The sequence below is a fragment of the Salvelinus alpinus genome, chromosome 3 (genome assembly GCF_045679555.1).
Source record: "Salvelinus alpinus chromosome 3, SLU_Salpinus.1, whole genome shotgun sequence".
In the NCBI taxonomy this organism is placed as follows: Eukaryota; Metazoa; Chordata; class Actinopteri; order Salmoniformes; family Salmonidae; genus Salvelinus; species Salvelinus alpinus.
In genome coordinates, this window is record NC_092088.1 from 2,509,534 (window position 1) to 2,535,593 (window position 26,060).

Genomic DNA, 26,060 nt, shown 5'->3' on the forward strand with positions numbered 1-26,060 from the left:
CATCCCTCTCTTCTGCCCCCTTCTCCTCCCATCCCTCTCTTCTGGCCCCTTCTCCTCCCATCCCTCTCTTCTGCCCCCTTCTCCTCCCATCCCTCTCTACTGGCCCCTTCTCCTCCCATCCCTCTCTTCTGCCCCCTTCTCCTCCCATCCCTCTCTTCTGCCCCCTTCTCCTCCCATCCCTCTCTTCTGCCCCCTTCTCCTCCCATCCCTCTCTACTGGCCCCCTTCTCCTCCCATCCCTCTCTACTGGCCCCTTCTCCTCCCATCCCTCTCTTCTGGCCCCTTCTCCTCCCATCCCTCTCTTCGTCCCCCCTTCTCCTCCTGTCCCCTGTATTGTCTAGGAGAATCGTTTGAGGGTCAAATGATTGCTTGTTCAAATCCTTTTTCCCTCAATCCACATATTTTTTCACCAACAACTTGTTGAGAGAAAAGTTGAGAGATCCTAGTATTGGAATCATGTCATGAGTTCACAGTGTAATGATTTTTTCTTTTATATTGAGTGCTGAAACATCTACAGTTGAAGTCAGAAGTTTACATACACTTAGGTTGGAGTCATTAAAACTAGTTTTTCAACCACTCCACAAATTTCTTGTTAACAAACTATAGTTTTAGCAAGTCGGTTAGGACATCTACTTTATGCATGACACAAGTAATTTTTCCCAAAATTGTTTACAGACAGATTATTTCACTTATAATTCACTGTATCACAATTCCAGTGGGTCAGAAGTTTACATACACTAAGTTGACTGTCCCTTTAAACAGCTTGGAAAATTCCAGAAATTATGTCATGGCTTTAGAAGCTTCTGATAGGCTAATTGACATCATTTGAGTCAATTGGAGGTGTACCTGTGGATGTATTTCAAGGCCTACCTTCAAACTCAGTGCCTCTTTGCTTGACATCGTGGGTAAATCCAAAGAAATCAGCCAAGACCTCAGAAAAATAATTGTAGACCTCCACAAGTCTGGTTCATCCTTGAGAGCAATTTCCAAACGCCTGAAGGTACCACGTTCATCTGTACAAACAATAGTACGCAAGTATAAACACCATGGGACCACTCAGCCGTCATACCGGTCAGGAAGGAGACACGTTCTGTCTCTTAGAGATGAACGTACTTTGGTGTGAAAAGTGCAAATCAATCAATCAATCAATCAATCAATTTTATTTTATATAGCCCTTCGTACATCAGCTAATATCTCGAAGTGCTGTCAATCAATCCCAGAACCACAGCAAAATCAATCCCAGAACCACAGCAAAAGGACCTTATGAAGATGCTGGAGGAAACAGGTACAAAAGTATCTATATCCACAGTAAAACGAGTCCTATATCGACATACCCTGAAAGGCCGCTCAGCAAGGAAGAAACCACTCCAAATCCGCCATAAAAAAGACAGACTACGGTTTGCAACTGCACATGGGGACAAAGATCATACTTTTTGGAGAAATGTCCTCTGGTCTGATGAAACAAAAATAGAACTGTTTTGTCATAATGACCATCGTTATGTTTGGAGGAAAAAGGGGGCGGCTTGCAAGCCGAAGAACATCATCCCAACCGTGAAGCACGGGGGTGGCAGCATCATGTTGTGGGGGTGCTTTGCTGCAGGGAGGGACTGGTGCACTTCACAAAATAGTTGGCATCATGAGGCAGGAAAATCATGTGGATATATTGAAGCAACATCACAAGATCAGACAGGAAGTTGAAGCTTGGTCGCAAATGGGTCTTCCAAATGGACAATGACCCCAAGCATACGTCCAAAGATGTGGCAAAAAGGCTTCAGGACAACAAGGTCAAGGTATTGAAGTGGCCATCACAAAGCCCTGACCTCAATCCTATAGAACATTTCTGGGCAGAACTGAAAAAGCGTGTGTGCGAGCAAGGAGGCCTACAAACCTGACTCGGTTACACCAGCTCTGTCAGGAGGAATGGGACAAACGTCACCCAACTTACTGTGGGAAGCTTGTGGAAGGCTACCTGAAACGTTTGACCCAAGTTAAACAATTTGAAGGCAATGCTACCAAATACTAATTGAGTGTATGTAAACTTCTGACCCACTGGGAATGTGATGAAAGAAATAAAAGCTGAAATAAATCATTCTCTCTACTATTATTCTGACATTTCACATTCTTAAAATAAAGTGGTGATCCTAACTGACCTAAAACAGGGAATTTTTACTCGGATTAAATGTCAGGAATTGTGAAAACTGAGTTTAAATGTATTTGACTAAGATGTATGTAAACTTCCGACTTCAACTGCATATTCTGAATACAGACTGATTATAGAAGGCTCCTCTGGTTTGTAGCCAGACTTTAAATTTACCTTTTTCTTCCTCTCTTCAGTTAAATATTAAAGCAATGTGTTCCTCCTCCCTGTCAGGGTGATCAGGAACCTGTTCCTGTCCTGTAACGGTCTGAACCAGGTGACTGAGCTCATCTACCTGGACCAGACCCGGGCCTGGGCCCTCAAGGTGTTTGACACGTTAATACTTGGAGTTGGAGTGGAGCACCAGGTCCAGGAGCATGCCGAGGCCCAGGAGAGAGAGGCCACGCTCGGCCTGGCTGATGAGCTGGGGTCCCGTGGGGCTGGAAGTACCGCAGGTCCCATAGGAGAGGGGGGCCCACAGAGCCTGTCTAAGTTCTACGAGTGTCTAAAAGAGGCGCGGCCAAGGGGCCGGATTGGTCCAGGGGCAGGAAAGGGGAGGGTCCGGGGAGAGACCCATCTGAACACCATCAACCTCTTCCTGTGCGTGGCGTTCCTCTGCGTCAGCAAGGAGGCCGACTCGGACCGTGACTCGGTAAACGACTCGGAGGATACGTCGGGGTACGACAGTACGGCTTCAGAGCCTCTGGGAGGGAGACTCCCCTGCCTGTCACCTGACAGCGTGGCCCTGCCCTCCAAGGAACAGGTGTTGTGTTTTTAACTTAGTATTATTTTTTATTGATAGCACAATGTCCAGTTTTAATGTGTTAATGTCAAACAATTAAAATAATTATTTGAGTTAATGGCATTAGTTCATCGCAATTCAAATTTTTGAATTTGCTCAAAGTTGGTCGGAAATAAATATTTTTTCCATTTTTAAAAAGCAGTACGTTAAGTTACAGTTACAATTCAAATGTCTACAGGCTTTGAGGATAAGAGTCGGAAACACAACATGATATACACCACTGTAGAATAATAGGGAAGACATCAACACTATGAAATAACACATATCATGTAGGAACCAAAAAAGGGTTAAACAAATCACAATATATTTTTTATATTTGAGATTCTTTAAATATACACACGCTTGGCATTCTCTCATGAGGTAGTCACCTGGAATGAATCTCTGTCTCTCTCTCTCTCTCTCTCTCTCTCTCTCTCTGTCTGTCTGTCTGTCTGTCTGTGTTTGTCTGTCTCTCTCTCTCTCTCTCTGTCTCTCTGTCTGTGTCTCTCTGTCTGTGTCTCTCTGTGTCTGTGTCTCTCTGTGTCTGTGTCTCTCTGTGTCTGTGTCTCTCTGTGTCTGTGTCTCTCTGTGTCTCTCTGTCTTTGTGTCTCTCTGTCTTTGTGTCTCTGTGTCTCTCTGTCTCTGTGTGCTTCTAGACAGTATTCACACCCCTGGACTTTTTCCACATTTTGTTGTGTTGCAGCCTAAAATGTATTACATTGATCTTTTTGGTCACTGGCTTCACACAATACCCCATAATGTCAAAGTGGAATTATGTTGTTTTAATTGATTTTTTTACAAATGAAAAATGAAAAACTGAAGTGACTTGAGTCAGTAAGTATTGAACCTATTTGTTATGGCAAGCCTAAATAAGTCCAGGAGTAAAAAAAAACAAAATGCTTAGCATGTCTGATAATAAGTTGCATGGACTCACTCTGAAGGGCACCTATTGGTAGATGGTGAAAAAAAGAAAGCACATATTGAATATCCCTTTGAGCACGGTGAAGTTATTTATTACACTTTGGATGGTGTATCAATACACCCAGTCACTACAAAGATACAGGCTTCCTTCCTAACTAAGCTGCCGAAGACGAAGGAAACCGCTCAGGGATATCATCATGAGGCCAATGGTGACTTTATAACAGTTAGGTTATAAACAGTTAGGTTTATAACAGTTAGGTTAAAACTGAGGATGGATCAACAACATTGTAGTTACTCCACAATACTAACCTACATGACAGAGGGAAAGAAGGAAGCATGTACAGAATACAAATATTCCAAAACATGCATCCTGTTCGCCTAAAGGCATTAAAGTAAAACTGCAGAAAATGTGACAAATAAATTAACGTATGTCCAGAATACAAACTATTATGTTTGAGGTAAATCCAATACATCACATTACTGAGTATCACTCTCCATATTTTCAATCATAGTGGTGTCCGCATCATGTTATGGGTAGGCTTGTAATCTCTAAAGACCGGGATGTTTTTAGGATAAAAAAGTAACTGAATGGAGCTAAACACAGGCAAAATCCTAGAGGAAAACCTGGTTCAGTCTACTTTCCCCCAGACACAGAGATGAATTCACCTTTCAGAAGTGCATAAACCTAAAACACAAGGCCAAATCTATACTGGAGTTGCTTACAAAGAAGGCTCTAAATGTTCCTGAGTGACAGTTACAGTTTTGACTTAAATGTACTTGAAAATCTATAGCAAGACCTGAAAATGGTTGTCTAGCAATGATCAACAACCAATTTGACAGAGATGTTGCACAATACAGGTGTGTAACTCTCTGAGCCATACCCCCAAAAAGACTCACAGCTAAAATCGCTGGAGAAAAGTCGAGGGGATGTGAATACTTACTGAAGGCCCTGTAGCGCCAGTAATATTGGGCATAACTTTGACTACAGCAGTCTTCTGATATGTAAAGGCCCGAGCGTTGACTGCAGTTGGGTCGCGTTCTGTTCTGAAAACGGTCAGTGCTGAACGCACGCTTAAAAGGTTCCCGTAAAGAAACGGAGACGCGATTAACAAAGCATTTTATGCTAATGAACATGTCACGCGTTAACTTTGACAGCTCTGATTAATATCAAGTTAAGTGTATACTGTACATATAATTTACATTTCTAGTCATTTACCAGAGGGATTATATATAAAAAATAAAAAATATGAACTAATAATCTATTAAATAATTTAACAGGTGCGGCGTGCTGCTGACGTGTGGTCGGTGTGTCGCTGGATCTACCTGGCGAGTCCCGTGTTCCAGAGACAGTTCTACCGGCTAGGAGGACTAGATGTCTGTTCCCGCCTCATCACACTGCTCATCCAGAAACTCACCTCTCACACCACGGATGGCAAGGCCACGAAGAAGAGTGATGGGAAGGACAAGACTCACCCTGACGCCTCTGCCACTGCCTCATCACCAACCTCATCACCAACCCCAGTGGAGACAGGTTTGATTGATCTTATGACAATAATATGCCGAATACAGACAGGGAACACAGGGCTGTGACCTCCGGGGGGGGGGGGGGGCGTGACCTCCGGGCGGGGGGCCCCAACCTCCGGGGGGGGGGGGGGGCGTGACCTCCGGGCGGGGGGCCCTAACCTCCGGGGGGGGCGTGACCTCCGTGGGGGGGCCGTGACCTCCGGGGGGGCGGCGTGACCTCCGGGGGACCCCATTGATTTTGTTAGTCAAAATGTTGGCAAACATGGCAAAATGTTGTAGAGTTACAGGAAAAGTATTTTGCCGTCAATAGGCAGAGAGAAATATGAATCCAATCAAAGGACCCCCCGATAGGGAGCATGGGTTCATGACCTTGGACCCCCCGATAGGAAGCATGGGTTCATGACCTTGGACCCCCCGATAGGAAGCATGGGTTCATGACCTAGGACCCCCCGATAGGAAGCATGGGTTCATGACCTAGGACCCCCCGATAGGAAGCATGGGTTCATGACCTAGGACCCCCCGATAGGAAGCATGGGTTCATGACCTAGGACCCCCCGATAGGAAGCATGGGTTCATGACCTAGGACCCCCCGATAGGAAGCATGGGTTCATGACCTAGGACCCCCCGATAGGAAGCATGGGTTCATGACCTAGGACCCCCCGATAGGAAGCATGGGTTCATGACCTAGGACCCCCCGATAGGAAGCATGGGTTCATGACCTAGGACCCCCCGATAGGAAGCATGGGTTCATGACCTAGGACCCCCCGATAGGAAGCATGGGTTCATGACCTAGGACCCCCCGATAGGAAGCATGGGTTCATGACCTAGGACCCCCCGATAGGGAGCATGGGTTCATGACCTTGGGTCCCAGGAAAACACAGCATTTATCATTTGGGTTCCGGGGCTGAGAGAGTTTAAGAACCCCTACAGACATGAAAAGTGTTCTACGGTTCAGACTTTAGACACCTTTTGTTTTTTTATAAAAGGTTCTACCACCGCCACCCTGGGAGAGGAGGATCCAGGACAGCACCCAGCTGAAGCTGTGAGCCCAGGGCAGGGAGAGGGTGACGGGACCCAGAAGGATCCTTCCAGGAGGCTGGAGGAAGAGTGGCCTCTACAGAGCATCAGAATGCTGGAGGCCCTGCTTGCTATCTGCCTGCACAGCGCTAACTCAGGCCTGCAGAGGATCGAACCTGAGCTTTCATTCCAGGTACCTAGACCTAGTACCATTCCAGGTACCAAAGTGCACTACTTTCGACCAGGGCCATATCAAGGGAATAGGGTTCTATAGTGCCCTAGTCAAAAGTAGTGCACTATCAAGGGAATAGGGTTCCATTTGGAATGCAGCCCCAATATCGATCAGCCCCAATATCGATCAGCCCCAATATCGATCAGCCCCCAATATCGATCAGCCCCCAATATCGATCAGCCCCCAATATCGATCAGGCCCCAATATCGATCAGGCCCCAATATCGATCAGGCCCCAATATCGATCAGGCCCCAGCCCCATATCAACCAGGCCACACATCCATCAGTCAGGCCACACATCAGTCAGGCCACATATGAACAGACCCTTCTGTTCATCTGTTCTTTTAGGTTTAGATTTGTTTGTTAAGTCATCAAGTAAGAATTTCACTGTACCGTTAAATGCATGTGGCGAATGAACTTTGAAATATGAAACTAGACAGATGGATAGACGGACGGATGGATGGATGGACGGACGGACGGACGGATTTACGGACGGACGGACGGACGGATGGATGGATAGACGGACGGACGGATGGATGGATAGATGGACGGATGGATGGATGGATGGATAGACGGACGGACGGATGGATGGATAGACGGACGGATTTACGGACGGACGGATGGATGGATGGACGGACGGACGGATGGATGGATAGACGGACGGATGGATGGATCAATCTCTTTTGATTCAAGCTAAACTATCTATCTTTCCCCTGCAGCTCCAGTCAGTGGAGGAGACCCTGTTAGAGGTCAGGGATCAGCTGTCCCGCTCTGGGGTCGTCAACTCTGATCTGGCTGTGCCCCTGTTTGACTTCCTGCTCCGTGTGGCCCTGGCCGAGGTCTGCTCCAGTCCCGAACCCCAGGAGGACAAGGCTGAGAGGGTGAGTTTTAACTAGTGGTCAGACTAGGGAGAGAGGAGCAAGGGCTCTGTGTGGTGTGAAGGGGGACTAACTAGTGGAGGGGGACTAGTGGTCAGGCTAGGGAGGGACTAGTGGTCAGGCTAGGGAGGGGGACTAGTGGTCAGGCTAGGGAGGGGGACTAGTGGTCAGGCTAGGGAGAGGGACTAGTGGTCAGGCTAGGGAGGGGGACTAGTGGTCAGGCTAGGGAGGGGGACTAGTGGTCAGGCTAGGGAGGAGACTAGTGGTCAGGCTAGGGAGGGGGACTAGTGGTCAGGCTAGGGAGGGGGACTAGTGGTCAGGCTAGGGAGGGGGACTAGTGGTCAGGCTAGGGAGGGGGACTAGTGGTCAGGCTGGGGAGAGGGACTAGTGGTCAGGCTAGGGAGAGGGACTAGTGGTCAGGCTAGGGAGAGGAACTAGTGGTCAGGCTAGGGAGGGGGACTAGTGGTCAGGCTAGGGAGGGGGACTAGTGGTCAGGCTGGGGAGGGGGACTAGTGGTCAGGCTGGGGAGGGGGACTAGTGGTCAGGCTAGGGAGGGACTAGTGGTCAGGCTGGGGAGGGGGACTAGTGGTCAGGCTAGGGAGGGGGACTAGTGGTCAGGCTGGGGAGGGGGACTAGTGGTCAGGCTGGGGAGGGGGACTAGTGGTCAGGCTTGGGAGGGGGACTAGTGGTCAGGCTAGGGAGAGGGACTAGTGGTCAGGCTGGGGAGGGGGACTAGTGGTCAGGCTAGGGAGGGACTAGTGGTCAGGCTAGGGAGGAGACTAGTGGTCAGGCTGGGGAGGGGGACTAGTGGTCAGGCTAGGGAGAGGGACTAGTGGTCAGGCTAGGGAGGAGGACTAGTGGTCAGGCTAGGGAGGGGGACTAGTGGTCAGGCTAGGGAGGAGGACTAGTGGTCAGGCTAGGGAGGGGGACTAGTGGTCAGGCTAGGGAGGGGGACTAGTGGTCAGGCTAGGGAGGGGGACTAGTGGTCAGGCTAGGGAGAGGGACTAGTGGTCAGGCTGGGGAGGGGGACTAGTGGTCAGGCTAGGGAGGGGGACTAGTGGTCAGGCTAGGGAGAGGGACTAGTGGTCAGGCTAGGGAGGGGGACTAGTGGTCAGGCTAGGGAGGGGGACTAGTGGTCAGGCTAGGGAGGGGGACTAGTGGTCAGGCTAGGGAGGGACTAGTGGTCAGGCTAGGGAGAGGGACTAGTGGTCAGGCTAGGGAGGGGGACTAGTGGTCAGGCTAGGGAGGGGGACTAGTGGTCAGGCTAGGGAGGGGGACTAGTGGTCAGGCTAGGGAGAGGGACTAGTGGTCAGGCTAGGGAGGGAGACTAGTGGTCAGGCTAGGGAGGGGGACTAGTGGTCAGGCTAGGGAGAGGGACTAGTGGTCAGGCTAGGGAGGAGACTAGTGGTCAGGCTAGGGAGGGGGACTAGTGGTCAGGCTAGGGAGGGACTAGTGGTCAGGCTAGGGAGAGGGACTAGTGGTCAGGCTAGGGAGGGGGACTAGTGGTCAGGCTAGGGAGGAGGGACTAGTGGTCAGGCTTGGGAGGGGGACTAGTGGCCAGGCTAGGGAGAGGGACTAGTGGTCAGGCTAGGGAGAGGGACTAGTGGTCAGGCTAGGGAGGGGGACTAGTGGTCAGGCTAGGGAGAGGGACTAGTGGTCAGGCTAGGGAGGGGGACTAGTGGTCAGGCTAGGGAGAGGGACTAGTGGTCAGGCTAGGGAGGGGGACTAGTGGTCAGGCTAGGGAAGAGGGACTAGTGGTCAGGCTAGGGAGAGGGACTAGTGGTCAGGCTAGGGAGGGGGACTAGTGGTCAGGCTAGGGAGGGAGACTAGTGGTCAGGCTAGGGAAGAGGGACTAGTGGTCAGGCTAGGGAGGGGGACTAGTGGTCAGGCTAGGGAGGAGGACTAGTGGTCAGGCTTGGGAGGGGGACTAGTGGCCAGGCTAGGGAGAGGGACTAGTGGTCAGGCTGGGGAGAGGGACTAGTGGTCAGGCTAGGGAGGGGGACTAGTGGTCAGGCTTGGGAGGGGGACTAGTGGCCAGGCTAGGGAGGGAGACTAGTGGTCAGGCTAGGGAGGGAGACTAGTGGTCAGGCTAGGGAGGGGGACTAGTGGTCAGGCTAGGGAAGAGGGACTAGTGGCCAGGCTGGGGAGAGGGACTAGTGGTCAGGCTGGGGAGGGGGACTAGTGGTCAGGCTAGGGAGAGGGACTAGTGGTCAGGCTAGGGAAGAGGACTAGTGGTCAGGCTAGGGAGAGGGACTAGTGGTCAGGCTAGGGAGGGGGACTAGTGGTCAGGCTAGGGAGGGGGACTAGTGGTCAGGCTGGGGAGGGGGACTAGTGGTCAGGCTAGGGAGAGGGACTAGTGGTCAGGCTAGGGAGAGGAACTAGTGGTCAGGCTAGGGAAGAGGGACTAGTGGTCAGGCTAGGGAGGAGACTAGTGGTCAGGCTAGGGATGGGGACTAGTGGTCAGGCTAGGGAGGAGACTAGTGGTCAGGCTAGGGAGAGGGACTAGTGGTCAGGCTAGGGAGGAGACTAGTGGTCAGGCTAGGGAGGGGGACTAGTGGTCAGGCTAGGGAGGGGGACTAGTGGTCAGGCTGGGGAGGGGGACTAGTGGTCAGGCTAGGGAGAGGGACTAGTGGTCAGGCTGGGGAGGGGGACTAGTGTTCAGGCTAGGGAGGGAGACTAGTGGTCAGGCTAGGGAGAGGGACTAGTGGTCAGGCTAGGGAGGGACTAGTGGTCAGGCTAGGGAGGGGGACTAGTGGTCAGGCTAGGGAGGGGGACTAGTGGTCAGGCTGGGGAGGGGGACTAGTGGTCAGGCTAGGGAGGGAGACTAGTGGTCAGGCTAGGGAGGGGGACTAGTGGTCAGGCTGGGGAGGGGGACTAGTGGTCAGGCTAGGGAGGGGGACTAGTGGTCAGGCTAGGGAGGGGGACTAGTGGTCAGGCTGGGGAGGGGGACTAGTGGTCAGGCTAGGGAGGGAGACTAGTGGTCAGGCTAGGGAGGGGGACTAGTGGTCAGGCTGGGGAGGGGGACTAGTGGTCAGGCTAGGGAGGGAGACTAGTGGTCAGGCTAGGGAGGGGGACTAGTGGTCAGGCTAGGGAGAGGAACTAGTGGTCAGGCTTGGGAGGGGGACTAGTGGTCAGGCTGGGGAGGGGGACTAGTGGTCAGGCTAGGGAGGGGGACTAGTGGTCAGGCTAGGGAGAGGGACTAGTGGTCAGGCTAGGGAGGGGGACTAGTGGTCAGGCTAGGGAGAGGGACTAGTGGTCAGGCTAGGGAGGGGGACTAGTGGTCAGGCTAGGGAGGGGGACTAGTGGTCAGGCTAGGGAGAGGGACTAGTGGTCAGGCTAGGGAGGGGGACTAGTGGTCAGGCTAGGGAGGGGGACTAGTGGTCAGGCTAGGGAGGGAGACTAGTGGTCAGGCTAGGGAGGGACTAGTGGTCAGGCTAGGGAGAGGGACTAGTGGTCAGGCTAGGGAGAGGGACTAGTGGTCAGGCTAGGGAGAGGGACTAGTGGTCAGGCTTGGGAGGGGGACTAGTGGCCAGGCTAGGGAGAGGGACTAGTGGTCAGGCTGGGGAGGGGGACTAGTGGTCAGGCTAGGGAGGGACTAGTGGTCAGGCTTGGGAGGGGGACTAGTGGCCAGGCTAGGGAGAGGGACTAGTGGTCAGGCTAGGGAGGGACTAGTGGTCAGGCTAGGGAGAGGGACTAGTGGTCAGGCTAGGGAGAGGGACTAGTGGTCAGGCTTGGGAGGGGGACTAGTGGCCAGGCTAGGGAGAGGGACTAGTGGTCAGGCTAGGGAGAGGGACTAGTGGTCAGGCTTGGGAGGGGGACTAGTGGCCAGGCTAGGGAGAGGGACTAGTGGTCAGGCTGGGGAGGGGGACTAGTGGTCAGGCTAGGGAGAGGGACTAGTGGTCAGGCTAGGGAAGAGGACTAGTGGTCAGGCTAGGGAGGGAGACTAGTGGTCAGGCTTGGGAGAGGGACTAGTGGTCAGGCTAGGGAGGGGGACTAGTGGTCAGGCTAGGGAAGAGGACTAGTGGTCAAGCTAGGGAAGAGGGACTAGTGGTCAGGCTAGGGAAGAGGGACTAGTGGTCAGGCTAGGGAGGGACTAGTGGTCAGGCTAGGGAGGGAGACTAGTGGTCAGGCTAGGGAGGGGGACTAGTGGTCAGGCTAGGGAGGGGGACTAGTGGTCAGGCTAGGGAGGAGACTAGTGGTCAGGCTAGGGAGGGGGACTAGTGGTCAGGCTAGGGAGGAGGACTAGTGGTCAGGCTAGGGAGGGGGACTAGTGGTCAGGCTAGGGAAGGGGACTAGTGTTCAGGCTAGGGAAGAGGACTAGTGTTCAGGCTAGGGAGGGGACTAGTGGTCAGGCTAGGGAGGGGACTAGTGGTCAGGCTAGGGAAGAGGACTAGTGTTCAGGCTAGGGAGGGGACTAGTGGTCAGGCTAGGGAGGGGACTAGTGGTCAGGCTGGGGAGGGGGACTAGTGGTCAGGCTAGGGAGGGACTAGTGGTCAGGCTAGGGAGGGACTAGTGGTCAGGCTAGGGAGGGACTAGTGGTCAGGCTAGGGAGGGGGACTAGTGGTCAGGCTAGGGAGGAGGACTAGTGGTCAGGCTAGGGAGGGACTAGTGGTCAGGCTAGGGAGGGACTAGTGGTCAGGCTAGGGAGGGGGACTAGTGGTCAGGCTAGGGAGGAGGACTAGTGGTCAGGCTAGGGAGGGGGACTAGTGGTCAGGCTTGGGAGGGGACTAGTGGTCAGGCTAGGGAGGGACTAGTGGTCAGGCTAGGGAGGGGGACTAGTGGTCAGGCTAGGGAGGGACTAGTGGTCAGGCTAGGGAGGGGGACTAGTGGTCAGGCTAGGGAGGGGGACTAGTGGTCAGGCTAGGGAGGGAGACTAGTGGTCAGGCTAGGGATGGGGACTAGTGGTCAGGCTAGGGAGGGGACTAGTGGTCAGGCTAGGGAGGGGGACTAGTGGTCAGGCTAGGGAGGGGGACTAGTGGTCAGGCTAGGGAGGGGGACTAGTGGTCAGGCTAGGGAGGGGGACTAGTGGTCAGGCTAGGGAGGGGGACTAGTGGTCAGGCTAGGGAGGGGGACTAGTGGTCAGGCTAGGGAGGGAGACTAGTGGTCAGGCTAGGGATGGGGACTAGTGGTCAGGCTAGGGATGGGGACTAGTGGTCAGGCTAGGGAGGGGACTAGTGGTCAGGCTAGGGAGGAGGACTAGTGGTCAGGGTAGGGATGGGGACTAGTGTTCAGGCGAATGAGGGGGACTAGTGTTCAGGCTAGGGAGGGGGACTAGTGGTCAGGCTAGGGAGGGGGACTAGTGGTCAGGCTAGGGAGGGGGACTAGTGGTCAGGCTTGGGAGGGGGACTAGTGGTCAGGCTGGGGAGAGGGACTAGTGGTCAGGCTAGGGAGAGGGACTAGTGGTCAGGCTTGGGAGAGGGACTAGTGGTCAGGCTAGGGAGGGGGACTAGTGGTCAGGCTAGGGAGGAGGACTAGTGGTCAGGGTAGGGATGGGGACTAGTGTTCAGGCGAATGAGGGGGACTAGTGTTCAGGCTAGGGAGGGGACTAGTGTTCAGGCTAGGGAGGGGACTAGTGGTCAGGCTAGGGAGGGACTAGTGGTCAGGCTAGGGAGGGACTAGTGGTCAGGCTAGGGAAGAGGGACTAGTGGCCAGGCTAGGGAGGGGGACTAGTGGTCAGGCTAGGGAGGGAGACTAGTGGTCAGGCTAGGGAGGGAAACTAGTGGTCAGGCTAGGGAGAGGGACTAGTGGTCAGGCTAGGGAGGAGGACTAGTGGTCAGGCTAGGGAGGGGGACTAGTGGTCAGGCTAGGGAGAGGGACTAGTGGTCAGGCTAGGGAGAGGGACTAGTGGTCAGGCTAGGGAGGAGGACTAGTGGTCAGGCTAGGGAGGGGGACTAGTGGTCAGGCTAGGGAGAGGGACTAGTGGTCAGGCTAGGGAGAGGGACTAGTGGTCAGGCTAGGGAGAGGGACTAGTGGCCAGGCTAGGGAGAGGGACTAGTGGTCAGGCTTGGGAGGGGGACTAGTGGTCAGGCTAGGGAAGAGGGACTAGTGGTCAGGCTAGGGAGGGGGACTAGTGGTCAGGCTAGGGAAGAGGGACTAGTGGTCAGGCTTGGGAGGGGGACTAGTGGTCAGGCTAGGGAAGAGGGACTAGTGGTCAGGCTAGGGAGAGGGACTAGTGGTCAGGCTAGGGAGGGAGACTAGTGGTCAGGCTAGGGAGAGGGACTAGTGGTCAGGCTAGGGAGGAGGACTAGTGGTCAGGCTGGGGAGGGGGACTAGTGGTCAGGCTAGGGAGGGGGACTAGTGGTCAGGCTAGGGAGGGGGACTAGTGGTCAGGCTAGGGAAGGGGACTAGTGGTCAGGCTAGGGAGGGGGACTAGTGGTCAGGCTAGGGAGAGGGACTAGTGGTCAGGCTAGGGAGGGACTAGTGGTCAGGCTAGGGAGAGGGACTAGTGGTCAGGCTGGGGAGGGGGACTAGTGGTCAGGCTAGAGAGGAGACTAGTGGTCAGGCTAGGGAGAGGGACTAGTGGTCAGGCTAGGGAGGGAGACTAGTGGTCAGGCTAGGGAGAGGGACTAGTGGTCAGGCTAGGGAGAGGGACTAGTGGTCAGGCTGGGGAGAGGGACTAGTGGTCAGGCTAGGGAGAGGGACTAGTGGTCAGGCTAGGGAGAGGGACTAGTGGTCAGGCTAGGGAGAGGGACTAGTGGTCAGGCTAGGGAAGAGGGACTAGTGGTCAGGCTAGGGAGGAGACTAGTGGTCAGGCTAGGGAGAGGGACTAGTGGTCAGGCTAGGGAGAGGGACTAGTGGTCAGGCTAGGGAGAGGGACTAGTGGTCAGGCTAGGGAGGGGGACTAGTGGTCAGGCTAGGGAGAGGGACTAGTGGTCAGGCTAGGGAGAGGGACTAGTGGTCAGGCTAGGGAGGGGGACTAGTGGTCAGGCTAGGGAAGAGGGACTAGTGGTCAGGCTAGGGAGGAGACTAGTGGTCAGGCTAGGGAGGGAGACTAGTGGTCAGGCTAGGGAGAGGGACTAGTGGTCAGGCTAGGGAGGGGGACTAGTGGTCAGGCTAGGGAGGAGACTAGTGGTCAGGCTAGGGAGAGGGACTAGTGGTCAGGCTAGGGAGAGGGACTAGTGGTCAGGCTAGGGAGGGGGACTAGTGGTCAGGCTAGGGAGAGGGACTAGTGGTCAGGCTAGGGAGAGGGACTAGTGGTCAGGCTAGGGAGGGGGACTAGTGGTCAGGCTAGGGAGGGGGACTAGTGGTCAGGCTAGGGAGGAGACTAGTGGTCAGGCTAGGGAGAGGGACTAGTGGTCAGGCTAGGGAGGGGGACTAGTGGTCAGGCTAGGGAGGAGACTAGTGGTCAGGCTAGGGAGAGGGACTAGTGGTCAGGCTAGGGAGAGGGACTAGTGGTCAGGCTAGGGAGGGACTAGTGGTCAGGCTAGGGAGAGGGACTAGTGGTCAGGCTAGGGAGAGGGACTAGTGGTCAGGCTAGGGAGGGGGACTAGTGGTCAGGCTAGGGAGGGGGACTAGTGGTCAGGCTAGGGAGGGACTAGTGGTCAGGCTAGGGAGGGGGACTAGTGGTCAGGCTAGGGAGAGGGACTAGTGGTCAGGCTAGGGAGGGAGACTAGTGGTCAGGCTAGGGAGGGGGACTAGTGGTCAGGCTAGGGAGGGGACTAGTGGTCAGGCTAGGGAGGAGACTAGTGGTCAGGCTAGGGAGGGACTAGTGGTCAGGCTAGGGAGAGGGACTAGTGGTCAGGCTAGGGAGAGGGACTAGTGGTCAGGCTAGGGAGGGGGACTAGTGGTCAGGCTAGGGAGGGAGACTAGTGGTCAGGCTAGGGAGGGACTAGTGGTCAGGCTAGGGAGGGACTAGTGGTCAGGCTAGGGAAGAGGACTAGTGGTCAGGCTAGGGAGGAGGACTAGTGGTCAGGCTAGGGAGGGGGACTAGTGGTCAGGCTAGGGAGGGGGACTAGTGGTCAGGCTAGGGAGAGGAACTAGTGGTCAGGCTAGGGAAGAGGGACTAGTGGTCAGGCTGGGGAGGGGGACTAGTGGTCAGGCTAGGGAGGGGGACTAGTGGTCAGGCTGGGGAGGGGGACTAGTGGTCAGGCTGGGGAGGGGGACTAGTGGTCAGGCTGGGGAGGGGGACTAGTGGTCAGGCTGGGGAAGAGGACTAGTGGCCTAGAGCCCGTAGCACTATATGGCCCTAGTCCAAGGCAGTCCACTAGGTAACACAGTATTATTCCCTCACATTAATGCTCTGGTGCTGCCTGGCACTGGGTCAATTCCTCTATTAGATTTGATCAGCTCCCGTGTCCTCTGTCCTCTTCCATGCGTTTGCAGGGTTGGATACCAAAATAAATGTTTAAATTGATAAAAACAAATTAAGTTAGTTGCGCAATACGTTGTCTAGATAAAGGATCAGTAGCATATTGTTTTTCAACGTGTGCATGCTTTTGTCCTCTGACAATGATTCAGATATCAAAACTCTTCGGCAGTAGTGAACACTTGTACTTTCTCGCCAAAAAGGAGGCTATCGAGGAGGAGAGGACTGTCTTGTGTTCGCCTTCTAACGAATTGACACCTCAGCTCAATGTCGAGTCTCAAAGGGTCTGAATGCTTATTTAAAAACTTTTTTTTCTTTTCGTTTTTTGATCACCAGCTCTGAAACCAGATTGCATAGCGGAGAAGGTACGGTGAGATTCGAAATGGTCGGTGATCTGTTTGTTAACTTGGCTTTCAAAGACCTTAGAAAGGCAGGGTAGAATAGATATAGGTCTGTAACAGTTTGGGTCTAGAGTGTCTCCCCCTTTGAAGAGGGGGATGACCGCGGCAGCTTTCCAATCTTTGGGAATCTCAGACGATACGAAAGAGAGGTTGAACAGGCTGGTAATAGGGGTTGCAACAATTTCGGCAGATCATTTTAGAAAGAGAAGGTCCAGATTGTCTAGCCCGGCTGATTTTGTAGGGGTCCAGATTTTGCAGCTCTTTCAGAACATCAGCTATCTGGATTTGGGTGAAGGAGAAATGGAGGTTTGGGCGAGTTGCTGTGGGGAGCGCAGGGCTGGAATTCAAAATTATAATGCTTGTCTTTCATAATTTGGTCAGTTATACTTGGATGTGTAATGTCAGCATTTGTAGCTGGCATAACATAAAAATTAATACACAAAAAATAATAATTAAAGTAGTTGTCGATATGAGTTGGTTTTGTGATGTATGGGCCGTCTGATTTAATGAATGATGGAGATGACTTTGCCTATTTTGCCAAAATTGTATTTATGGTGGTCCAAAGCTTTTGAGTTATTCTTTATATAATTTATCTTTGTTTCATACTATATTAAACTCTAACTGTTTTAAAGTCACCATTGGACTCATGGTGAAATCCCTGAGTGGTTTCCTTCCTCTCCGCCAACTGAGTTAGGAAGGAAGCCTGTATCTTTGTAGTGACTGGGTGTATTGATACACCATCCAAAGTGTAATTAATAACTTCACCATGCTCAAAGGGATATTCAATGTCAGCTTTTTTTTTTTTTTTTTTACCCAATAGGTAATCTTGTTTGCGTGGCATTGTAAATCCTCCCTCCCTGGTCTTTGTGGTTGAATCTGTGTTTGAGATTCACCGACTAAGGGCCCTTACAGATAATTGTATGTGTGGGGAACAGAGATGAGGTTGTCCTTAAGAAACACTATTATTGCACACAGTGAGTCCATGCAACTTATTATGTGACTTGTTTAGCAAAATTCTTGAACTTATTTAGGCTTGCCATAACGAAGAGGTGGATTACTCCTGAACTTGTTTAGGCTTGTCATAACGAAGAGGTGGATTACTCCTGAACTTGTTTAGGCTTGTCATAACGAAGAGGTGGATTACTCCTGAACTTGTTTAGGCTTGTCATAACGAAGAGGTGGATTACTCCTGAACTTGTTTAGGCTTGTCATAACGAAGAGGTGGATTTCTCCTGAACTTGTTTATGCTTGTCATAACGAAGAGGTGGATTACTCCTGAACTTGTTTAGGCTTGTCATAACAAAGAGGTGGAATAAGGATTCACATGTGAGGCCATGTGGTAAACACACACTATATCGAATCAAAGTTTATTTGTCACATGTGCAGAATACAGGTGTAAACGGTACGGTGTAGTGGTTTACTTGCATACTAGCAATATCAAAAACAAAGTATCAGGATAAAATCATTTAATAAATATTAGACACACATTGTCATAGCTGTAGTATGAATCTACAGCTAGCTAACGCGAACAGACTAGGTTCAAGTTAGCTAGCTAACATTAGGCAGTAACTAGCAATGCAAATGGGGTTTCTGATTTGAATATTATTATAACTGTCCTTAATGAGTTAACCTACTAACTCTGTAATATAGTAGACTAGGTAACTGTCCTTAATGAGTTAATGAGTTAACCTACTAACTCTGTAGTATAGTGGACTAGGTAACTGTCCTTAATGAGTTAATGAGTTAACCTACTAACTCTGTAATATAGTGGACTAGGTAACTGTCCTTAATGAGTTAACCTACTAACTCTGTAGTATAGTGGACTAGGTAACTGTCCTTAATGAGTTAACCTACTAACTCTGTAATATAGTGGACTAGGTAACTGTCCTTAATGAGTTAATGAGTTAACCTACTAACTCTGTAGTATAGTGGACTAGGTAACTGTCCTTAATGAGTTAATGAGTTAACCTACTAACTCTGTAATATAGTGGACTAGGTAACTGTCCTTAATGAGTTAACCTACTAACTCTGTAATATAGTGGACTAGGTAACTGTCCTTAATGAGTTAATGAGTTAACCTACTAACTCTGTAGTATAGTGGACTAGGTAACTGTCCTTAATGAGTTAATGAGTTAACCTACTAACTCTGTAATATAGTGGACTAGGTAACTGTCCTTAATGAGTTAATGAGTTAACCTACTAACTCTGTAGTATAGTGGACTAGGTAACTGTCCTTAATGAGTTAATGAGTTAACCTACTAACTCTGTAATATAGTGGACTAGGTAACTGTCCTTAATGAGTTAACCTACTAACTCTGTAGTATAGTGGACTAGGTAACTGTCCTTAATGAGTTAACCTACTAACTCTGTAATATAGTGGACTAGGTAACTGTCCTTAATGAGTTAATGAGTTAACCTACTAACTCTGTAGTATAGTGGACTAGGTAACTGTCCTTAATGAGTTAATGAGTTAACCTACTAACTCTGTAATATAGTGGACTAGGTAACTGTCCTTAATGAGTTAACCTACTAACTCTGTAATATAGTGGACTAGGTAACTGTCCTTAATGAGTTAATGAGTTAACCTACTAACTCTGTAGTATAGTGGACTAGGTAACTGTCCTTAATGAGTTAATGAGTTAACCTACTAACTCTGTAATATAGTGGACTAGGTAACTGTCCTTAATGAGTTAATGAGTTAACCTACTAACTCTGTAGTATAGTGGACTAGGTAACTGTCCTTAATGAGTTAACCTACTAACTCTGTAATATAGTGGACTAGGTAGCTGTTCCAGGTTTAGTGTTATGATGGAATGGAGGGATCGTCTTTATTAATTCAAGCACCTGAAACCTAGACGGCCGTCTAGGTCAGAGAACTGTTACCATCAGTCATACAAATGATGAACAGTTAGCTAATCGGTCCTTCCTGTGTGTGTGTGTGTGTGTGTGTGTGTGTGTGTGTGTGTGTGTGTGTGTGTGTGTGTGTGTGTGTGTGTGCAGCAGACTAACAGCACCTCAGGGTGGTGTAGCTAGTCAGCTGATACAGGCAGGTCTTATGACTAGAAATCCCTTTTTTTATTGGGCTGTTTCTTGAAAAACGTTTTTGTTTTCCCTTCATTAACAGTACAGACATTAAGAGTGTTGCTTGAATAAACGTTTTTAGAGGTGTAATTTTTGACGTGCCGGATGGGGATTAGTAAATTCCACAGAGAAACCTGACCGTTCTGGAACATGGGTAAGAATGGCTTTGACCGTATTAGCCTAGCTTTAGCAGAGCTTCTGTACTGTACAGCATTAGCCTAGCTTTAGCACAGCTTCTGTACTGTACAGCATTAGCCTAGCTTTAGCACAGCTTCTGTACTGTACAGCATTAGCCTAGCTTTAGCACAGCTTCTGTACTGTACAGCATTAGCCTAGCTTTAGCACAGCTTCTGTACTGTACAGCATTAGCCTAGCTTTAGCACAGCTTCTGTACTGTACAGCATTAGCCTAGCTTTAGCACAGCTTCTGTACTGTACAGCATTCTTTCATGTGACTCTTTACTCTTCAGGCTCTGCTGATGGAGTTGACCAGAGACAACTATGTCTGACTTTGAGAAACTTCTTCTCTCTCTCTACTCTCTCCCGCTACTCTCTCTACTCTCTCCCGCTACTCCCTCTACTCTCTCCCTCCCTCCCTCTACTCTCTCCCTCCCTCCCTCTACTCTCTCCCTCCCTCCCTCTACTCTCTCCCTCCCTCCCTCTACTCTCTCACTCTCTCTCTCCCTCTACTCTCTCTCTCCCTCTACTCTCTCCCTCCCTCTACTCTCTCACTTTCTCTACTCTCTCGCTCTCTCTCTCTCTCTCTCCCTCCCTCCCTCTACTCTCTCTCCCTCTACACTCTCTCTCTCTCCCTCTACTCTCTGTTCACTCTCTCTCTACTCTCTGTTCACTCTCTCTCTACTCACTCTTTACTCTCTATTCACTCTCCCTCTACTCTTGTTTCTCTCTCTGCTCTCCCTCATTTCTCTCTCTGCTCTCCCTCTACTCTCTCTGCTCTCCCTCTACTCTCTCTCTGCTCTCCCTCTACTCTCTCTCTGCTCTCCCTCTACTCTCTCTCTGCTCTCCCTCTACTATCTCTGCTCTCCCTCTCTCTCTGCTCTCCATCTCTCTCCTCTCTCTCTCTACTCTCCCTCTCCTTTTCTCCCTCTCTCTCTGCTCTCTCTCACTCTACTCTCTCTCACTCTACTCTCTCTCTCCCTCTACTCTCTCTCTCCCTCTACTCTCTCCCTCCCTCTACTCTCTCCCTCTACTCTCTCTCTCCCTCTACTCTCTCTCTCCCTCTACTCTCTCTCTCCCTCCACTCTCTCTCTCCCTCCACTCTCTCTCCCTCCACTCTCTCCCTCCCTCTACTCTCTCTCTCCCTCTACTCTCTCCCTCCCTCTACTCTCTCCCTCCCTCTACTCTCCCTCTACTCTCTCCCTCCCTCTACTCTCTCCCTCTACTCTCTCCCTCCCTCCCTCTACTCTCTCCCTCCCTCTACTCTCTCCCTCTACTCTCTCTCTCTGCTCTCCCTCTACTCTCTCTCTCTGCTCTCCCTCTACTCTCTCTCTCTGCTCTCCCTCTACTCTCTCTCTCTGCTCTCCCTCTCTCTCTACTCTCCCTCTACTCTCTCCCTCCCTCTACTCTCTCCCTCCCTCTACTCTCTCACTCTCTCCCTCTACTCTCTCTCTACTCTCTCTCTCTGCTCTCCCTCTACTCTCTCTCTCTGCTCTCCCTCTACTCTCTCTCTCTCTGCTCTCCCTCTACTCTCTCTCTCTGCTCTCCCTCTACTCTCTCTCTCTGCTCTCCCTCTACTCTCTCTCTCTGCTCTCCCTCTCTCTCTACTCTCTCTCTACTCTCCCTCTACTCTCCCTCTCTCTCTACTCTCTCTCTACTCTCCCTCTCTCTCTACTCTCCCTCTCTCCCTTTCTCCCTCCTTTTCTCCCTCTCTCACTCCCTGTACTCACTGTCTCTCACTCTCTATCCCTCTCTCTCTCCCTCTCTCCCCCTATTTCTCTCTCTCCCTCTGTAGAAGTTAGCAGTGTGTGTGGAGAGTGTGGTCCCGGCGGGGGATCTGTCTGAGGCTGAGGAGGGAGACGAGGTGCAGGGTTGTGGTGAGACTCCAGCGCTGGGGGAGGAGGAGGGATACGAGGCAGACAGCGAGAGCAACCCAGAGGACATGGCCAAGCAGGAAGAAGGTAAGAGGGCCTAACACACACAAACACGGTGACCGGTAGTAAACTATGTCATGCGCACACACACACACACACACACACACACACACACACACACACACACACACACACACACACACACACACACACACACACACACACTTGCACAGGGCAAGATGAGCTGAAATCTAATGAGGGAACATTAGATAAACCCTCTCAAAATTGCACTGATAATTGATAGGGAATTTGTAGCCTCCTCGTCCTTCTGCAGCTCGCCTGCATTCAGTGTGTCAGAGTGAGCTCTGGGTCGTTGGTAAGTTCAGAGCGTTGACAGATTGCCTGTTGGTAAATTCAGAGCGTTGACAGATTGTCTGTTGGTAAATTCAGAGCGTTGACAGATTGTCTGTTGGTAAATTCAGAGCGTTGACAGATTGTCTGTTGGTAAGTTCAGAGCGTTGACAGATTGTCTGTTGGTAAGTTCAGAGCGTTGACAGATTGTCTGTTGGTAAATTCAGAGCGTTGACAGATTGTCTGTTGGTAAATTCAGAGCGTTGACAGATTGTCTGTTGGTAAGTTCAGAGCGTTGACAGATTGTCTGTTGGTAAGTTCAGAGCGTTGACAGATTGTCTGTTGGTAAGTTCAGAGCGTTGACAGATTGTCTGTTGGTAAGTTCAGAGCGTTGACAGATTGTCTGTTGGTAAGTTCAGAGCGTTGTCAGATTGTCTGTTGGTAAGTTCAGAGCGTTGACAGATTGTCTGTTGGTAAGTTCAGAGCGTTGACAGATTGTCTGTTGGTAAGTTCAGAGCGTTGACAGATTGTCTGTTGGTAAGTTCAGAGCGTTGACAGATTGTCTGTTGGTAAGTTCAGAGCGTTGACAGATTGTCTGTTGGTAAGTTCAGAGCGTTGACAGATTGTCTGTTGGTAAGTTCAGAGCGTTGACAGATTGTCTGTTGGTAAGTTCAGAGCGTTGACAGATTGTCTGTTGGTAAGTTCAGAGCGTTGTCAGATTGCCTGTTGGTAAGTTCAGAGCGTTGACAGATTGTCTGTTGGTAAGTTCAGAGCGTTGACAGATTGTCTGTTGGTAAATTCAGAGCGTTGACAGATTGTCTGTTGGTAAATTCAGAGCGTTGACAGATTGTCTGTTGGTAAGTTCAGAGCGTTGACAGATTGTCTGTTGGTAAGTTCAGAGCGTTGACAGATTGTCTGTTGGTAAGTTCAGAGCGTTGACAGATTGTCTGTTGGTAAATTCAGAGCGTTGACATATTGTCTGTTGGTAAGTTCAGAGCGTTGACAGATTGTCTGTTGGTAAGTTCAGAGCGTTGACAGATTGCCTGTTGATAAATTCAGAGCGTTGACAGATTGCCTGTTGGTAAATTCAGAGCGTTGACAGATTGCCTGTTGGTAAATTCAGAGCGTTGACAGATTGCCTGTTGGTAAATTCAGAGCGTTGACAGATTGTCTGATGGTAAGTTCAGAGCGTTGACAGATTGTCTGTTGGTAAATTCAGAGCGTTGACAGATTGTCTGTTGGTAAGTTCAGAGCGTTGACAGATTGCCTGTCGGTAAATTCAGAGCGTTGACAGATTGCCTGTCGGTAAATTCAGAGCGTTGACAGATTGCCTGTCGGTAAATTCAGAGCGTTGACAGATTGTCTGTTGGTAAGTTCAGAGCGTTGACAGATTGTCTGTTGGTAAATTCAGAGCGTTGACAGATTGCCTGTTGGTAAATTCAGAGCGTTGACAGATTGCCTGTTGGTAAATTCAGAGCGTTGACAGATTGCCTGTTGGTAAATTCAGAGCGTTGACAGATTGCCTGTTGGTAAATTCAGAGCGTTGACAGATTGCCTGTTGGTAAATTCAGAGCGTTGACAGATTGCCTGTTGGTAAGTTCAGAGCCCACCACACTAGTGAGACTGGACCCACTGCCGGAGGAGTAGGGTTGATCTGAGCCTTCCTCACAACGGCAGTAAGGCGCTAACGTTGGCTAGCTTGCTAGCTACTTCCAGATACAAATGAGAGAACACCTCACTCTGACCATTTTACTCTCCCTAGTAGAGATGGTTAGGCTGTTTTCATGTTATCCAGAGCGTTGGTGACTGTAACAGTGCTGCTGGCAACAATTTAATAAATATTTTTTGCCGAAGTTTACCGACACCGGTCATATTCAACGGGTGTTGAACGTTCATGAATTCATCAGTTATTCTGCGCTCTGCCACACTCAGACGAGTTTCTGAAATTCGGAGAAGATAGACAGAATTAATTTATGAATGTAAGGGATATGGATCACAGTCGTTCAAGTTCTCGGAGAGGAGGAGGTTAGAACCCCTGGACTACTGTGGGGGAGAGGAGGAGGTTGGAACCCCTGGACTACTGTGGGGGAGAGGAGGAGGTTAGAACCCCTGGACTACTGTGGGGGAGAGGAGGAGGTTGGAACCCCTGGACTACTGTGGGGGAGAGGAGGAGGTTAGAACCCCTGGACTACTGTGGGGGAGAGGAGGAGGTTAGAACCCCTGGACTACTGTGGGGGAGAGGAGGAGGTTAGAACCCCTGGACTACTGTGGGGGAGAGGAGGAGGTTAGAACCCCTGGACTACTGTGGGGGAGAGGAGGAGGTTGGAACCCCTGGACTACTGTGGGGGAGAGGAGGAGGTTGGAACCCCTGGACTACTGTTGGGGAGAGGAGGAGGTTAGAACCCCTGGACTACTGTGGGGGAGAGGAGGAGGTTGGAACCCCTGGACTACTGTTGGGGAGAGGAGGAGGTTAGAACCCCTGGACTACTGTGGGGGAGAGGAGGAGGTTGGAACCCCTGGACTACTGTTGGGGAGAGGAGGAGGTTAGAACCCCTGGACTACTGTGGGGGAGAGGAGGAGGTTGGAACCCCTGGACTACTGTGGGGGAGAGGAGGAGGTTGGAACCCCTGGACTACTGTTGGGGAGAGGAGGTTGGAACCCCTGGACTACTGTGGGGAGAGGAGGAGGTTGGAACCCCTGGACTACTGTGGGGAGAGGAGGAGGTTGGAACCCCTGGACTACTGTGGGGGGGAGGAGGTTGGAACCCCTGGACTACTGTGGGGGGGAGGAGGTTGGAACCCCTGGACTACTGTGGGGGAGAGGAGGTTGGAACCCCTGGACTACTGTTGGGGAGAGGAGGTTGGAACCCCTGGACTACTGTGGGGGAGAGGAGGTTGGAACCCCTGGACTACTGTGGGGGAGAGGAGGAGGTTAGAACCCCTGGACTACTGTGGGGGAGAGGAGGTTGGAACCCCTGGACTACTGTGGGGGAGAGGAGGAGGTTGGAACCCCTGGACTACTGTGGGGGAGAGGAGGAGGTTGGAACCCCTGGACTACTGTGGGGGAGGGGGCCCTGGGGGTAGAGGGGAGGCAGCATATATCATGTTAGTTCTCCTTGCGTTCTATCCATCTGCATCTGTTGTAGCTGCTGTTCTTTATGAAGTTGATATACTGGTATGAGGTTCCAGGGTTGGTCTAGTCGTCTGAATGATTAAAAACCTCTGGGAAACTTCGAGACCACACTGTGGTCATCCGTCATCAGAGTTTCCCTTCAGTTGCTTCTTAGCAAAACGTTTGTGAAGCCTCTATCCTGGTTAATTAGTTTGTAATCAAATAACATTGTATTCTTCACATATACATGGTTAGTAGATGTTATTAGTCACATACACATGGTTAGCAGATGTTAATGCGAGTGTAGTGAAATGCTTGTGCTTCTAGTTCCGACCGTGCATTAATATCTAACAAGTAATCTAATCTAACAATTCCACAACTACTACCTTATACACACAAGTGTAAAGGGATAAAGAATATGTACATAAAGATATATGAATGAGTGGTGGTACAGAACGGCATAGGCAAGATGCAGTAGATGGTATAGAGTACAGTATATACATATGAGATGAGTAATATAGGGTATGTAAACATTATATAACGTGGCATTGTTTAAAGTGGCTAGTTGTACATTTATTACATACATTTATTACATAAATGTTCCATTATTAAAGTGGCTGGAGTTGAGTCAGTATGTTGGCAGCAGCCACTCCATGTTGTAGCCTGTGAGTTTGACTCAGACACAGCAGTACCATTGACAGTGGACCTTCACGGTCCTGGGTTAACCAATTCTTGCTCCGTGGTGACCGTGTCGTAGTGTGTAGTATGACAGAGACTGGACAGCACTGACTGGTGTGTGTGTCAGTTACCTCCTTGCAAGACGCTTGTGATGCCTCATAAACAGCAGTAGCACATGCAAGCTCATTAATTAACCCAGAGCTGACCTGGGTCGTGTTCAACCCTACAGCCAATGACTCTCAACCTGTCAGAGCTGCCTGGGTCGTGTTCAACCCTACAGCCAATGACTCTCAGACCAACGTGTCAGAGCTGGCCTGGGTCGTGTTCAACCCTACAGCCAATGACTCTCAACATGTCAGAGCTGGCCTGGGTCGTGTTCAACCCTACAGCCAATGACTCTCAGACCAGCATGTCAGAGCTGGCCTGGGTCGTGTTCAACCCTACAGCCAATGACTCTCAACATGTCCGAGCTGGCCTGGGTCGTGTTCAACCCTACAGCCAATGACTCTCAACCTGTCAGAGCTGACCTGGGTCGTGTTCAACCCTACAGCCAATGACTCTCAACGTGTCAGAGCTGGCCTGGGTCGTGTTCAAC

The 26,060-nt window shown here is 50.9% G+C and overlaps 1 protein-coding gene across 4 annotated transcripts in view; it reads left to right on the top strand.

The window, feature by feature from the left end:
* The window catches only part of lyst (lysosomal trafficking regulator), a 323,436-nt gene that overhangs the window by 128,195 nt on the left and 169,181 nt on the right, over positions 1-26,060 (top strand). For all 4 annotated transcript variants that reach the window (XM_071391269.1, XM_071391271.1, XM_071391270.1 and 1 more), the window contains 5 exons: positions 2,371-2,899; positions 5,117-5,369; positions 6,349-6,572; positions 7,330-7,491; positions 21,247-21,412. In XM_071391269.1, coding sequence (XP_071247370.1) covers positions 2,371-2,899; positions 5,117-5,369; positions 6,349-6,572; positions 7,330-7,491; positions 21,247-21,412 — 1,334 coding nt within the window. The remainder of the gene's footprint in view (positions 1-2,370; positions 2,900-5,116; positions 5,370-6,348; positions 6,573-7,329; positions 7,492-21,246; positions 21,413-26,060) is intronic.